At 47.9% G+C, this 16,244-nt stretch overlaps 1 protein-coding gene across 1 annotated transcript; it reads right to left on the reverse strand.

Annotated features, from left to right (window-relative positions):
• Positions 1-202: 202 nt before the first annotated feature.
• Positions 203-16,005, reverse strand: LOC119805128 (testis specific 10 interacting protein). Its single transcript, XM_038316987.1, has 8 exons — positions 15,868-16,005; positions 14,126-14,265; positions 13,298-14,010; positions 12,967-13,114; positions 8,319-8,489; positions 1,069-1,168; positions 766-884; positions 203-326 (listed from the first exon to the last, which is right to left on the reverse strand). Exons 1-8 carry the CDS (start codon positions 15,994-15,996, stop codon positions 203-205), a joined length of 1,644 nt encoding a protein of 547 aa, XP_038172915.1. The 5' UTR covers positions 15,997-16,005.
• Positions 16,006-16,244: the final 239 nt, after the last annotated feature.

The following is a 16,244-nucleotide window of genomic DNA, read 5'->3' on the forward strand; positions in this document are numbered from 1 at the left end:
GGCCTGGGAAAGTCTCACCGATTCCTTTGTAGCAAGGACACAGCATGTGCTTGCTGAGGAACGGGGTGCAGCCAGGGTCCCAACGGATGTGGGAAATAGCTAAGACGAGGCCACCCACTTGCCACTACCTCTCCCCCAACGCATAGCCAACTTTCCTCAGAAATCTCACACCGTACTTGCCATAAAGCATTTAATTTTTATCTCAGGGACTGTGTTCTGGGTCCAGGGTGGGGGAGGGGAGCCTTCCAGGCGGGCTGCTGGTGAGTTCTATCTTTGGGGGGCTCGGAGAAGAGGGCTCCATTTCTACTCCAAATGACCGGTGGCTCCTTAAAGACACAGATGGAGGTCAATGGGCTCCATAGCGCCCTACCCCATGCCCAGTGCAGCCTTGCACCCTGTGGGTCCAAATCTAACTTGGTGGCTGTGAGTCTCTGGGAAGTGACATCCCTCCTGCAGTCACAGGGTTGTTTTGGACTGTTTTGTGTTTTACTGTAAACTGAGTCTTATAATCCCTGCTCTATACCAGATTATTTATTCTAAGGTGTCAGGGACGGTATCGGGTGACAGTATGGCACCAGCTGCTTGGCGTCTTCTTGCTGAGGGTCGCAGACTAGCTTTACGACTCATTTGTTCCTGTGTCCTGGGTAAGGTCCTACTCCTCTGGTCTCATTGGAGGTGGGAACAATAACCTGGGCCCCACTTCTGGATGACATGGAGAACACTGGGAGGACCAACAGCTGGCTTGGATGCCCTGTCCCGCCTCACCTGTGTTTCTGGGAGAGGCTCTGCACATTGCCTGCCTCTGCCAGCAGCTGTTCCTCATCTACTCCCAGTGCTGACAGCACCTGGGAGAAGCGCCGATTCACTGTGAGTCTGGCATTGGTCTGATAAGAGAAAAGAAAGGTTCCTCTTCTTCACCAAGGCTGCTGGGGCCACGGTGGGGCTCTGATCATTAAGAAGGGGGTCCCAAGCCTTCTGGGGGGACCCTCAGGACCCCACTCCAATTTTGTTCCTTTCGGGGAGCGAGGGAGGGGGGGACTGTCTGCCTACACAGGTGTTAGCCCTCACCTGCATGGCCTGCTGGAACAGGAAGGGCCGGGCCTGCACCCTGTGCTGGATGCCCTGCAGCTCTGCCTGGTACTCAGCAAAACGCTGTCGCTCCTTGCGCCTGTGAGAAAGATGGGCCTCTGGGTAGCTGAACATGGACTCACCCCAGGCCAGAGGCTGCTGGTCCTCACTGAAGCTATTAATATAAAGGTTCCTCCTGACGCTTACAAAACTATTTCATTCCCATTCTGGTCCTGTATTTCGTGGGTGGGATTATTAGGGTGGGACTTATTTGCCCCATTTTACTGATGGCCCAGGAAGGTCGCATGAACTTGTCCAAGGTTGTAGGATTGACCACCTGTCCCATGTTTAGGTTGTGCATCCGGGGCTTGCCCTACCTTCAGGCCTCCCTCAAGGAGGAAACCAGTTCTGGCTTCTGACCTCTTTCTTGCACAGCCTCCCCCTTCTTAAAGCACACCCCCTCTTTTCTCCCCCTCTTGCAGGTCAGGAAATGACGAAGAGTATTGTACATAAAAGGGCATTGCCCAAAGCTGGTGACTAACATTTGGGAAGCTGAGCAGGAGAATTGCCTGAATTCAGAGCTAATCTGGGCTACAGAGTAAGCTCCAGGCCAGTCTGGATTGCAGAGTGCAACTCTATCAGAAACAAAAAAGATCTGTGCTGCACAAGAGAAAAACTTACTGTTTACAAAAATCAGCCTGAGAATGTTAAGATGGCATAGCAGGTCAATGTGCTCGCCACACTTAGGGCTGACAGCTTTCGTTCAAGCTCCAGAGCCCAGAGTTGTCCTCTAACTGCCATATCTGTGCTTTGACAAGAGCTTCTTTTCCTTCCATGTGACTCACAACCCCGTAATACCAGCATTCGTCAGGCAGAAGTGTTGGGATAGTCTTTATGAACACTGTGTGTGAAAATGTGTCTGTATCTTACTTCCCCTGCCGAAGGCATCTTCTGATTGGTTTAATGAAGAGCTGAGTGGCCAATAGTTAGGCAGGAGAGGGTAGGCGGGACTTCCAGGCACAGAGATAGGAACTCTGGGAAAGAATCTGAGCTGGGAGATTCACCAGTCAGATGCAGAGGAAGTTGGACATACAGTACTGAGGAGAGGTAACGAGCCACCTGGCAGAATGTAGATGAATACAAATGAGTTAATTTAACTTTTTAAGAACTAGTTGGGAACAAGCTTAAGCTAAGGCCAAGCTTTCATAATTAGTAAGAAGTCTCTTGTCATTATTCAGGAGCTGGTGGTTCAAAGAAAGACCTGCTACACAGGAGTAGGAAGATAAGAAATTCTCTCTGCTACGTAGTTCTAGACCAACCTGGGCTAACAGACTACAAGTCTGCTCCCCAGCCTAGTGTTAACACTGCATCTGACCTCACTCCTCGTAGGACTAGACATCTGTTGGTTAGTACACATAAGACATGCCCAGCATGGAGTGGCAGAACCCACAGATGGGACGAGAGGGATAAGCAGACAGGCCTGAAACTTGTGCTAGGCTCTCAGGTATGTATGTCAGATACCCAGGGAAGGCCCTCCCATGCTAGGCCAGAGAAGGAAGCTTCCTCGCTGGAGGAAGACAAAACAAAACAACATCCACTAGGAAAACCATGCCAGGACCACAGACTCCGACTAAGAAGAGCCTTCATCAATAAGAAGAGACTTTCAGAGGTTACAAGTGTGGGTGCAGTGTGAACTGGTGTTAGGACTCTGCCTTTTGCTTGATGTCCTGTGTGTTGTTGTTCTTGTATAGTTTTGGGGTTTTGTTTTTTGAGACAGGGCCTCACTATGTAAACCAGGCTAACCTGGAACTCCCTCCCAAGAGCTGGAACTAAAGGCATGTGCCACTGTGGCGGCCATCTTCCTTTTTTAGATAGGTTCTCTCACTGATGCTGGAGCTCACTGTCTAGGCTAGACTGGGGGTGGTCAGCAAGCCTCTCTGCCAAGCACTGGGGCTGCAGGGCCACACAGCTGCACCTGGGTTCACTTTGTTGATATTTTTAATTAAAAAAAAAAATGAGTGCTAAGGATTCAGCCCAGGGCCTCATGCAGTAAGCACCTTGCTGGCTAAGCCGTCCCCCAAGCTTCTTATCATTTAGGTTCTAGAGACTGGATTGTGCTTTGTAGTCTAGACTAACCTGAAATGCACAATCCTCCTGCCTCAGCCTTCTAAATGCTAGAATTACAGGCATATACCATCATGCCAAGCTTGTTTTGTCTTTGAGACGATCTGGCTATATTGCCCAGGCTGGGCTCAAATTCCAGGCCGCAAGCTATCCTGCTTCATCCTTCTAAGTAGCAGGGTGAGTTGTGTATGTCATTATACCCAACTTCTTGCTGGGTATCTATTGTCATTTCAGTCAGGAAGTTCATGTCTTGAAGTCCACACCAAAGAAGAAAGAGAGAGAAAGAGGGAGGGAGGGAGGGAGGGAGGGAGGGAAGGAGGGAGAGGGAGGGAGACCGCGAGAGAGAACTGGTGCCAGCAGATACCACCACCACTGGGAAGCACCAAGAGAGGGGGGAGGGGGGGGAGGGGAGAGGGAGAGGGAGAGAGCTGGTGCCAGCAGATACCACCGCTGGGAATCACCGAATCTTGGCTGTAAAGCTGAACCTCCTCACAGGGAGAAGAGTTCCTTTGTGGCACTTGTCCCAGCCAGGCTAGAGGACTAGCAGGGAAGGTCTGTGCCTTCACCCTGAAGGGAGGAAGAGGGGTCTAGCACTCCTCTCATGTACCTGTTGGCTGGAGAGCAGACCTTATTCTTACCGCTTACTCAAGAACCAGCAGGGGGGGCTGGAGAGATGGCTCAGAGGTTAAGAGCATTGCCTGCTCTTCCAAAGATCCTGAGTTCAATTCCCAGCAACCACATGGTGGCTCACAACCATCTGTAATGAGATCTGGTGCCCTCTTCTGGCCTGTAGGCATACACACAGACAGACTATTATATACATAATAAATAAATAATAATTAATTAATTAATTAATTAAAAAGAACCAGCAGGGCATGGTGGCAAGTGCTTGTGATCTCAGCTCCTGGGAGACGGAGGCAGGCAGATTGTCACAAATCTGAGAGCAGCCTGAACTACAGAACGAGATCGATCTTAAAAGAAAAATGGGTGGGGGTGCAAGATGGCCTGAGGGCCTGAGTTCAGTCTCCAAGACCCGCATGGTGGAAGGAGAGAACCTGGCTCCTGCAGGATGTCCTCTGTCCTGCTTTTTAAAAAAAAAAGTTGCTGGACGATGGTGGTGCACTCCTTTAATCCAGCACTCGGGAGGCAGAAGCAGGCAGATGTCTGTGAGTTCAAAAAAGCTCCTTATAAGGAGAAACGAGGCAGCACATGTCCCCAAAAGACACTCTGTCTATAGAGTTATCTATAAGGTTGAGCTAGCCCGGTGCAGTGACACACTCTATCAATCCCAGCACTAGGAAGGCTGACACAGGGGGTTCTCTGTGTTTGAGGGCAGCCTGCTCTACATAGCAACTTCCAGGCAGCTAGGACTACATAGAGAGTAATAATAATAATAATAATAATAATAATAATAATAATACCAGCACTCGGGAGGCAGAGGCAGGCGGATCTCTGTGAGTTCGAGACCAGCCTGGTCTACAAGAGCTAGTTCCAGGACAGGCTCCAAAGCCACAGAGAAACCCTGTCTCGAAAAACCAAAAAAAAAAAAATAATAATAGTAATAATTTGTCTCAAAGTACAAATAATAATAATAATAATAATTAAAAAATGAAGTTGACACAACAAGACGGACTCAGCTTAGGTGAGCTGAGCCCTGCCAAGTCCTTGGTGCCATGCTGCAGCACCGGAACCCTCTTCTGACACCTCCCAAGCCAAAGAAAAGCAGGCATGGAGAGGGCCCACAGGCCACAGGTGGTCAGGTCTCTGGCTCAAATGACTGTACTCAGTCACGTTGTCTATGTCATGAGGTTGAGCCTTTGCAGGGACTCCCGTGTCCCTGTAACTGAAGATCAAGCACTAAGGCATCCAGTGTAGCCTGGTAACGGTGGCTTGAGAGCAAATGACCCTAAGAGAGACAAACATGGACCCGCCTAGGAAGGAGAAAAAAACAGGATCTCCTGAGTATATCAGGAGCATGCGGGGCAGAAGGGAGGGGAGAGGGGAGAGGGGAGGAAAAAAGGGGAGTGGGGGAAAATGTATAGCTCAGTTAAAAACAAAAAAATTTAAAAAAAAAGAAAGAAAGAAAAGCCCATCAAAATCCCAGAAAAATTTTTCAAAGACCTCGAAAGAACAGAACGGTACTCAACTTCATTTGGAAAAGCAAAAAACCCAGGATAGCCAAAACAATCCTGGGCAATAAAAGAACGCCTGGGGGCATCACAATCCCTGACTTCAAACTCTACTACAGAGCTACAGTACTGAAAACAGCCTGGTACTAAAATAAGAACAGACAGGAGGACCAATGGAACCGAATAGAAGACCCGGATATCAATACACACATCTTTGAGCACCTGATATTTGATAAATAAGCAAAAAATACCAAATGGAAAAAAGAAAGCATATTTAACAAGTGGTGCTGGCATAACTGGATATCAACATGTAGAAGAATGAAAATAGACCCATATCTATCACCATGCATAAAACTCAAGTCCAAATGCATCGAAGACCTCAACATAAAGCCAGACACACTGAACCTTATAGAAGAGAAAGTGGGAAGTACTTTGGCACAGGGAACCACTTCCTAAATATAACCCCAGCAGTACAGACACTGAGAGAAATAATTAATAAATGGGATCTCCTGAAACTGAAAAGCTTCTGTAAAGCAAAGGACACGGTCAACAAGACAAAACGACAGGCTACAGAATGGGAAAAGATCTTCACTAACCCCACATCAGACAGAGGTCTGATCTCCAAAATATACAAAGAACTCAAGAAATTGGACACCAAAAGATCACATAATCCAATTTAAAAAAATGGAGTACAGACCTAAACAGAGAACTCTCAACAGAGGAATCTAAAATGGCTGAAAGACACTTAAGGAAATGTTCAACATCCTTAGTCATCAGAGAAATGCAAATCAAAACCACTCTGAGATTCCATCTTACACCTGTAAGAATGGCCAAGATCAAAAACACTGATGACAACTTATGCTGGAGAGGATGTGGGGAAAAGGGAACACTTCTGCACTGCTGGTGGGAATGCAAGCTGGTACAGCCCCTTTGGATGTCAGTGTGGCGATTTCTCAGAAAATTAGGAAACAACCTTCCTCAAGATCCAGCAATACCACTTTTGGGTATATATCCAAAGGATGCTCAATCATGCCACAAAGACATATGCTCAACTATGTTCATAGTAGCTCTGTTTGTCATAGCCTGGAAACAACCTAAATGCCCCTTAATTGAAGAATGAATTAAAAAAATGTACATTTACACAATGGAGTACTACACAGCAGAAAAAAATAACGACAGCTTGAATTTTGCAGGAAAATGGATGGAACTAGAAAACATTATTTTGAGTGAGGTAACCCAGACAGAGAAAGACAATTATCACATGTACTCACTCATAGGTGGTTTTTAAACATAAAGCAAAGAAAGCCAGCCTACAAACCACAATCCTAGATAACTTAGACAACAATGAGGACACTAAGAGAGACTTACATAGATCTAATCTACATGGGAAGTAGAAAGTAGAAAAAGACAAGATCTCTTGAGTAAATTGGGAGCATGGGGACATTGGGGGAGAGTTGGAGGGGAGAGGGGAAAGGCATGGAGGGGAGCAGAGAAAAATGTAGAGCTCAATAAATATCAATAAAAAAAAAGGGAAAAAAAAGAAAGGAAGAAAATGGCCCCCAAAGAAAGAGGCACTATTAGAAGGGGTGGCCTTGTTGGGTAGGTGTGGTCTTGGAGGAAGTACATCACTATGGAGTCAGGCTTTGAGGTCTGCTCAAGCCACGCACAATGAGACAGTTCACTTCCTGTTGCCTGCACAAGATAAAGAACTGTCAGCTACTTCTCCAGAACCACGTCTGCCTACCTGCTGCCAAGCCCCGCCATGACGATAACCTTTGAACTGTAAGCCACCCTCTTCAATATTTCCTTTATAAGAGTTGCCGTGGTCATGGTGTCTCTTCTCAGCCATGTGGGGGGCCTTCCTTCAGGCTTCTGTAGCACTATGTGGGTATTGGTACTACCTAACTCATGGCCCATTAGGAAGAATGCTTGATTTGTGAAGTTGCTTCCTAGAAATATAGTCTAAATTAGGTGATACAAGCCTTAATCCCAGCCCTCGGGCACAGGAGGATTGCTATATATTCAAGGCCAGCTTGGTCTATATAGTGAGTTCTAAGACAGCCTGGACCTCCAGGATGAGTCCCTATTGCAAAAGAGAGAAAGAGCTGGGCAGAGTGGCACCTTTAATCCCTGTACTTAGGAGACTGGTGGAAGGATTTCTGTGACGGCCAGGTCTGCATGTGTACCTGCATGGCTCCCAAGCCCACCAGGCGTACATAAGAGACCCTATCTCAAAAAGGGGGCAGCGAAAGCATGGAAAGATATTGAAGCTCATTATCCTAGCTGGCCATGCATACTGTCTTTCAGGAGGGGAGCCCCTGGGACCATTTATCACATCAACTGTTTCTAAAATCTTCAACATTTTAAATATATATATTTTATATGTACGAGTGTTTAGCCTGCATGTGTATAAGTGTACCATATGTGTGCTTAGTGTTTGCAAAAGCCAGAAGAAGAGTGTGTTGGATTCCCTGGAACTGGAGTGACAGACAGTTGTGAGTTACCATGTGGGTGCTGGAAACTGAACCCAGGATCTTAGTAAGGGCAGCAGGCTCTTAACCACTCAGCCATCTCTCCAGCCACTCAACAATTTATTTTTGAGACAGGGTCTCCCTGTCTTTCCTATGATTCACTAGACCAGGCTGACCTCAAATCCCAGCAATCTACCTGCCTCTGCCTCCAGAGTGCTGGAATTGAAGGTGTGAGCCACCATGTCCAACCACCCTTGATTTTTATAACAAGCACATCTGGCACCAAGAAACCAAAACATAAGACTTGAAATCATGACTGTCTACAGAATGCTTTGAATTTGAGAATCTAATATTTGAAGGGGTTACTATTCACCCACCTCTTCTCCAGGGGCCTCAGCATCTCCATTTGTAAAATGCAGCTAAGGAGCCTGGCCTGCCCACTGTGGGGTCTTGCAGCCTGCCGCCCAGCTCAGCCTCCCTGCCTCCCTGCCGTGCCCAGCCAGGCCCTCCGAAGCCGGCCTCCTACCTCAGCTCCTCCAGTTTGCGCTGAGCAGTCAAGGCCCCTCGGCTCCCTCTGGGTGTGTAAGCTGCCAGACAGCGAGCCACCTTCTGCTGCACCTGGTGCTCCCGCGCCCTGCGCATCTCAGCCCGCTGCCGCTCCTCCAGCTGCTGCCGTTCCCAGGCCTGCAGCAGGTTTCTGAGAAGGAAAGGGAGAGGACCATGGGGTATCAGGAGATTCAAGGAAGGTCAGGGAAGCATAAAGGAACATGTAAGCCTTAGGGTGGGGAGGGGGCTGTGGGATGAAGTCTGTGTCCTGAGAAACAAATGGCATTAGTCATGGAAGCCAGGCTCCATGGAGCCTGCACATGGTGGCTTGCAGCCAGCTTATAAAGTCTTTCCCTCTTCTTCAGCAGTGAGATCCAGTTCTTTTGTTTGTTTTTTTATTGTTTTGTTTTCTCAAGGCACAGTTTCTCTCTGTAGCCCTGGCTGTTCTGAAATTTGCTCTGTAGATCAGGCTGGACTCAAAATTCAGAGATTTGCCTGCTTCTGATCATGAGTGCTGAGATTAAAGATGTGCGCCACCACCATTCGGCTTCAGATCCAGTTCTTAACACTTGGCCCAGGCCTCCTGAGCACTGTAGAGCTCAGCTGAGGCTTCCTGGGCTGTGAGGAGCTCAGCCCCCAGCCTGGGACCCTTTCTGCATCGCTCATGTTACCTGCCCAGCAGCTGTCTTTGAGAAGGGCAGGTCTCTGACCCTTTCCTCCACAGCAGCGAGGTCAGTCCCGAACAGCTCAAGGCACAGTTGATGGATGGATGGACAGTCAGTTGGATGGATGGATGGACACTCAGTTGGATGGATAAATGTGTGGGAAAAGAATAAAATTGTTGAAGGGATCAAAATGTGAACATGTGGGCAAAAAGTGTGGATAGCTGAATAGCAAGTAGACAAACTGGAACATTCTTCCCAGATATTATGGACAGTTTACTCTCATCAGTCATGCCTGATGAAATGTCATGACTCCCAGAAAGACTTCCCCTTGGCTACTCTGTCTCCTTTCTAGGAATCTCCATCTCTAGCTACATACTTCGTTCATTTCGTTTCTTATGTATCCCTGGCTAGCCTCGAACTCTTTCTATAGCTGAGAATGACCTTAAACTTCTGAACCTCATGCCTCCAGCTCCAGAGTGTTGGGATTACAGCCTGCACCACCACCTGGGCTTTAAAGCTTTCTTAACAGAAGAAAGGACTGGAAATATCATGTGCCCCAATTTGATAAAAAAAAAAAAAAAAAAAAAAAAAAAAAAAAAAAAAAAAAAACATTAACTGCCAGGTGGTGGTGGCACACACCTTTAATCCCAGCACTTGAGAGACACAGACAGGAGGATCTCTAATCTGAAGCCAGCCTGGTTTACAGAGCAAGTTCTAGGCCATACAGGACTACACAGAGAAACCTTGTCTCAGAAAAACAAAATAAGAAAAAAAGAAAGGAAGGAAGGAAGAAAAGAAGAGAATGATCCTGCCTCAGAGTGGTAGGAGAAAACCAGGAACCAGGTACTGCCACTGTCCACACATGCCTACATGCACACAAAATAAATTTAAAAACAGAAAATTAAAAAAAGGTCAAGCATTGTGATATACGCCTGTAATGCTAGAACACGGGAGGCTGAGGCAGGAGGATTACAGCAAGTTCAATGCCCATTGGAGTACATAGCTAGTACCAGACATGGCAGTTTGTGCCTAAATGGCAAGACTTCCTCCAAACAAAACATCTGACAAAAGAGCGTCACTGCCTGCAGGGGTGACAGTGGACAAAGTGGATCCCGTCTATAGTAGGGGAAATATAAAAATAGTATAGAGGGGATGGGAGTGTTAAAGCACTTGCTTCTCTTCCAGAAGGCCCAGCTCCCATGTGGGTCTCACAGCCATCCACAACCCCATTTCAGAGGAACAAGGGCACCAGGTATGCACGTGGGCCACAGAATGCATGCAGACAAAACACTCATTCACATCAAATAAATAAATCTTAGGGCTGGGGAGATTGCAGAGTAGGTAACAGAAGATGTAGGTTCAATTCCTAGCACCCACACGTTAGCTACTTAATAACCAACTCCAGTCCCAGAAGATCCAGTGCCCTCTTCAGGCCTTCCTGTGCATGAAGCACACTCATGCACCAGACATGTATGTGGTGCACAGACAAACATGCAGTCAAAACACCCACACACATAAAATAAAAATAAATTGTAGAGCATAATAAAAATCAATAAAAATTAATTAATTTAAAAAAATTTTTTAAAAATACTACAAAATTTTTGTGTTTTTTTATTTATTTAACTTTATTTTATGTGGATTGGTGTGACGGTTTCAGATCCTGGAACTGGAGTTACAGACAGTTGTTAGCTGTCATGTGGGTGCTGGGAATTGAACCCGGGTCCTTTGGAAGAACTGCCAGTGCTCTTAACCGCTGAGCCATCTCTCCAGCCCCTTAAAAATAATTTTTGTTAATCCCAGCACTCGGGAGGCAGAGGCAGGCGGATCTCTGTGAGTTCGAGGCCAGCCTGGTCTACAAGAGCTAGTTCCAGGACAGGCTCAAAAAAAGCTGCAGAGAAACCCTGTCTTGAAAAACCAAAAAAAAAAAAAAAATTTGTTTTGTTTCTCTGGACAGGGTTTCTCTGTGTAGCTTTGGAGCCTGTCCTAGAATTCACTCTCTAGACCAGGCTGGCCTCGAACTTACAGAGATCCGCCTGCCTCTGCCTCCTGAGTGCTGGGATTAAAAGTGTGCGCTGCTACCACCTGGCACTAAAGAATAATTTTTTAAAGTATTTTTAAAGATTTATTATGTATAGAGTGTTCTGCCTTCATTATGCTTACAGACCAGAAGAGGGCACCAGAGCTCATTACAAATGGTTGTCAGCCATGTGGTTGCTGGGAATTGAACTAACTGCTGAGTCATCTCTTCAGCCATAAAAAATAATTCTTAAAAAAGTATAAAAAACAAACCAGCCAGGTGTGATGGCACACACTTTTAATCTCAGCACCTGGGAGACAGAGGCAGGCAGATGTCTGAGTCTGAGGTCAATGTGGTCTACAGAGTGAGTTCCAGGACAGCCAGGGCTACACAGAGAAACAAATCTATCCTACAATATAGTGGTTATGATTTTTCACAAGATTTACGGTGGATCTGAAAATCACTAAGAGATTAAATTTTAGGTGTTCATTTTAGAAAGTATGTGTGCTAATACACATTTTCATTAGTTTGATATAGCCATACATACACACAATTTTAAACTAATGAAGAGTAAATCTGTAAGAAAGGGTTATTAGGGTACTCTGAGACTCTGATGACAAGGGTGGTAGTGCAGATCTGTAACCCCAGCACCGAGACAGAGGCAGAAGGATTCAGAAGGATCAGAAATTCAAGGTAGCTCCAGCTGCATGATAAATTCAAGGCCAGCCTGAGCTACATGAGACGGGGCATCAATACCTCCTCTCCTCAGGAAAAAAAAAAATGCTGATGCTGAGAATATGAATTTGAATTTTCTCCAACCTCACATGCCACTTTTTTTTTTCCAGAATGAGTTTGGATATTTATTTAGTTATAGAGGGGAAGAGGAAGGGGGAAGGGGAGACGGGGGAAGAGCAGAGAGGCAGAGAGAGAGAAAGAGAAACAGAGGGACCTCACATGCCACTTCTAATCAGTCCCCAAGGCCCATTAAGTCAGGCTCTAAGAATCTCGGGGCTGGGCCAGCAAGATGGCTCAGGTCAGGAACTTGCTGCCAAGCCTGACGACGTATGTCCAGTCCCCCAGGCTCACATGGTGGAGGGAGAGAACTAAGTCCCTCAAGTTATCTTCTGACCTCCATATGCCTGCACATGTAGACAACAGACAAATAAAATATAATAATTTTTTTTAAGATTCCATGACTGATGATATAGCTCAATAGTAGAGCCTAGCATTCTCGAGACCCCACCCCTCAACACACACAAACTAGGTTTCTATAGAACTCTGGGGTGGGTCGCCTTCTCTCCACCCACACCGACACATGGTTCCGGCCCTCATCATCCCTTGGCCAACAGTTGCCTCCAGGCTTCTCTGAGCCGGTGGTCTCTTGTTCTAGCCCAAGTGTAGCAACTAGAACTAAACACATTGGCCATCCATCTTCTTTTGTAGACCCTGGATTTGGGACTGGCCCAAGTCTTCCTCCCTCCTGTCCTGAGGACTCACAAGAAGACAATATATGTTACATTAATAGGCTGAAGGATGGGGCTGTAGTGTAGAGATGGCCCAGAGGTTAAGAGCACTGGCTGCTCTTCCAGAAGTCCTGAGTTCAATTCCCAACAACCACATGGTGGCTCACAACCATCTATAATGAGATCTGGTGCCCTCTTCTGACCTGCAGGCAGAACACTGTATATATAATAAATAAATGTTTTTTTTTTTTTTTAAAAAATAGGCTGTCGGATGGATAGGAGAAAAGAAAGGATAAAAAGTGGCGTGTGTCAACGCAGTACGACAAGGAGACAGATGGACATTATCAAGAGAAGGCTGGGTGGATGATCAGGAAGCCTGGTGAATGGGTAAAGGAATGACGAACTAGGAAGAGACTCACATGTAAAACTGGTGTCTTCCTACCCTCGCCCTCAGTTTTTGCTCTCCTTCTTCTTTTCCCTCACCTGGTGGCCTCCTGCCGTTTATGGAAGGTGCGATTGGGGAAGTTGGTAGATAAGAAACTTTCATCATCTCCCAAGATAGGGGTCCTCCTACTCCTGGTAGAAGCCTGGACAGCTGCCCGCAAAGTGTTCCAGGTCTGCTTTTGAGGACCTGTGAATGGGGAAATCGAATCAAGGTCACGTCGTCTCCTGGGTCACTGGGAGTCCTATCCAGCAAACCAGACAATCCCTAGCCCACCCCAGCCTCTACTACCAATCCCTACTACCACCCCAACCTTCTGAGTGCAGGTCTCCCACAGCTTCCAGGCACCTCAAGCCTCCTGGCTGCGCTCACCACAGTCCAATTCCTCCTGTAACTGCCGGTGTAGCCGCTCTAGGTCCCAGGGCCCCTTCAGCTCCTTGGCCCTTGACTTCTCCTTCTGCAGCTTTCGGAGGCTGTTGGAGCTGGAGCTGCTTCCCTGGCTGTGGTCCTGCAGCTCCCCTTCCGATGCCTTTTCTCCAGAATTCCTCCCCTTATTATGAGAGTTGCCTTTCCTCCTGTCGGGGGCGCTGTGTTCTTCCTCCTCTGTCACCTCTGAGATCCACTCCTCCTCCGAGATCAAGCCCCGCCCCGGGAGCTGGGGCAGTTCCCCAGGGCTCAGAATCTTCTCAGTCTCCTCTGCATCCTGGCCTTCCACCTCCAAGGCATCCTCACACTCTGACCCTGATCCTTTTCCTGGTGGCCAGAAGCCACCCTGGCTGCTTCGCTCCAGCCCTTGGCTCTCTGCTTTGCCAAGAGGGAGGGTGTTGCTGCTCCAGGCCCCCATCTGATTTCTCCTCTCCAGATTTTGTACTTCTGTCTTCTGGCAGAAGCCAAGGTCTTCTGAGAAGCTGCTTACTGACTTGCGTCTGGACTTGAGCTGGAGCGCAGCTGGGGGCAAAAGCAGGGCTCGGTGGCCAGGGGCCACGCAGGAGCTTGGCTGAAGCAGAGCCTGGCCATCTATGATGAAGCTCTCCCAGGCCCACTGGAAAGGGAAGGAAGGTTTCCGAGCAGGTGGACTGAACAGACTGAAGGAGAGGACAGAAGTCAGTGAGGGTCCCAGTCCATCCACACACACACCCCCACCCCCACACCTCACCCCCCCCACCCCCACCCCACCCCAGTCCATCCCCAGTCACTTACTCCTCGGCCTCAGCTGAGCCTTGTCCTTTCTTGTTCCGTCTCCGGGTCTTGCGTTCTTTCTTTGTCGTCTGTCCTGCACTCTGAGACCTCTGCAGCTGGCAGCTCTGACTCTGAAGGCTATCGCCACTTCCAAGACTTGCCTGGGCAGGACGGGGGAGAGGACAGCTTCTGTACCACTCTTCACCTCCCCAGAGGCTTCCCCCTCTCCATGCTGTCCCTAAAACTCACTGCCTCTTCTGTTAAAATAGCAAGAGCTGCAGACCCAAGCTGGGGAGGTGACTCACTAGGCAAAGGCAATTGTCACTACACCTGACAACCTGAGTTTGATCCCTGAGACCCAAGTGATAGGAGAGAACCAACACCTACCTGTTGTTCTCCGACCTCCACTTGCGCGCGCGCGCGCGCGCACACACACACACACACACACACAAATAAAATAAAAAGCTGTAGACGCTTAGGCACCAGACCTTTAGGGAGTTACATATTTGACCTTCCCAAAAACACCCAAGGAAGTGGGGGCTTGCTATTACCCATTTGCAGGCAGAGTTAGGCTCTTGCACTTCCAAGAGGAGAGGCCACATGACTGGTGAGTGGTGGGACCGATACATGTTGTCACTGTTTCCAAATCCCAAATTTGTCACCATTGAACTCTGCTGTGAGAGAAGTGTCCAAATGTTCCCAGCACACAGAGATAATAATTGCCCTGATTTAATTATTGTGTATATAGGATTATCATACTGATCCCCATCAATATATTGTTGTTAGTTTTTGCTGTTTTGTTGAAATAGGGGCTGAGGATGGTCTCAAACTCACTGTGTAGCTGAGGCTAGCTTTTGTTTTTTTTTTTTTCTTTTTTTTTTTTCTTGGGTTTTTTTTTTTTTTTTTTTTTTTTTTTTTTTTTTGGTTTTTCAAGACAGGGTTTCTCTGCAGCTTTTTTAGAGCCTGTCCTGGACCTAGCTCTTGTAGACCAGGCTGGCCTCGAACTCACAGAGATCCGCCTGCCTCTGCCTCCCGAGTGCTGGGATTAAAGGCGTGCGCCACCACAGCCCGGCTAGCTTTTGTTTTGTTTTGTTGTTTGAAACAGTTTCTCTCCGTGTAGCCCTGGCCGTCCTGGAACTCGCTCTGTAGACCAGGCTGGCCTCGCACTCACAGCGATCTACCTGCCTCTGTCTCCCGAGTGCGGGCATTAGCAGGGGTGCGCCACCCCTGCATGGTGGAGGGTAACACTGACTACTGCTCCTCGGGCCTTCACCTCCCGAGTGCTGGAATGACAGGCTTAGGCTGCACCAGCATGTCTTCTTTAAATTCACGAAACTCTCTGGGTGTGAGGGCACATGCCTGTAACCCGGATACCAGGAACCTGAGATGGGAGGCTTGCGAGGTCTAGGACAGCCCAGATAATTTGGTGGGAGCCCACCAAACAAACAAATCCTCCACCACCACCTCCCAAACAAAACAACAACAGCCAAGGCTGGCATCCTTTTGGATGTCACACAGGGCTCTGGACTTAGTGCAACAAAAGTGGAAGAAAGTGATTTATTTCCTAAAAGCCCTTTCTGCCCTGCCATGTCCCCAAATTGCTCCATCTGTCCTCTTGTACCTGTCCCAGGCCTTCCTAACTGTTACCATAACCTTAGCTCTAGTTTGATGTTTCCTCGAGACCTCAGGCAGCCCCTAGCTTCTCTTGGCCGAAGATGCTGCTGAGCAGTTGGAAGTTCCCCAGCTGGGCCTGCCTCCCTCACCTGCTCCTCCGGAGAGATGCTTGATAGAAGTTTGAACAACCCTGTGGCTGTCCCTGGAGCCAGGGGCTCTGTGCTCTGCCTTGGTCTCTCCGATATGGTCCTGGCCAGCAGTTGATCAGTGTTTAGCATATTGGTACCCTGCCCTCTCCCATGCCCATCTGCCAGCTCTGGAACTGCCCTCTGCCATCTCCATGACAACCAGGCTATGACCAGTCTGAATGACTCTAGCAAGAGTACTAGGTAGGAGTCAGCCAGGATGTATGTATGATGCTGACTTCCTTCCAGAGATGGCATTCAACAAGACCCAGGACTGCACCCTGCCTCTGCCTCCTGGACTGGTGTAAGCTCCCTACCTCTTTAGGCCTATGTTTGTCTGT

Source organism: Arvicola amphibius, chromosome 1, assembly GCF_903992535.2.
Source record: "Arvicola amphibius chromosome 1, mArvAmp1.2, whole genome shotgun sequence".
Lineage (NCBI taxonomy): Eukaryota > Metazoa > Chordata > Mammalia > Rodentia > Cricetidae > Arvicola > Arvicola amphibius.

What these genes read in the sequence shown, in the direction of transcription:
- LOC119805128 (XM_038316987.1), bottom strand. Translation starts at nt 15,996, where the DNA reads ATGCTAAACACTGATCAACTGCTGGCCAGGACCATATCGGAGAGACCA. An exon ending in GGCTCAGCTGAGGCCGAGGA is followed by an intron (nt 14,011 to 14,125) that starts GTAAGTGACTGG and finishes CCTCTCCTTCAG; the next exon opens with TCTGTTCAGTCCACCTGCTC. An exon ending in TGTTCCAGCAGGCCATGCAG is followed by an intron (nt 885 to 1,068) that starts GTGAGGGCTAAC and finishes TTCTCTTATCAG; the next exon opens with ACCAATGCCAGACTCACAGT.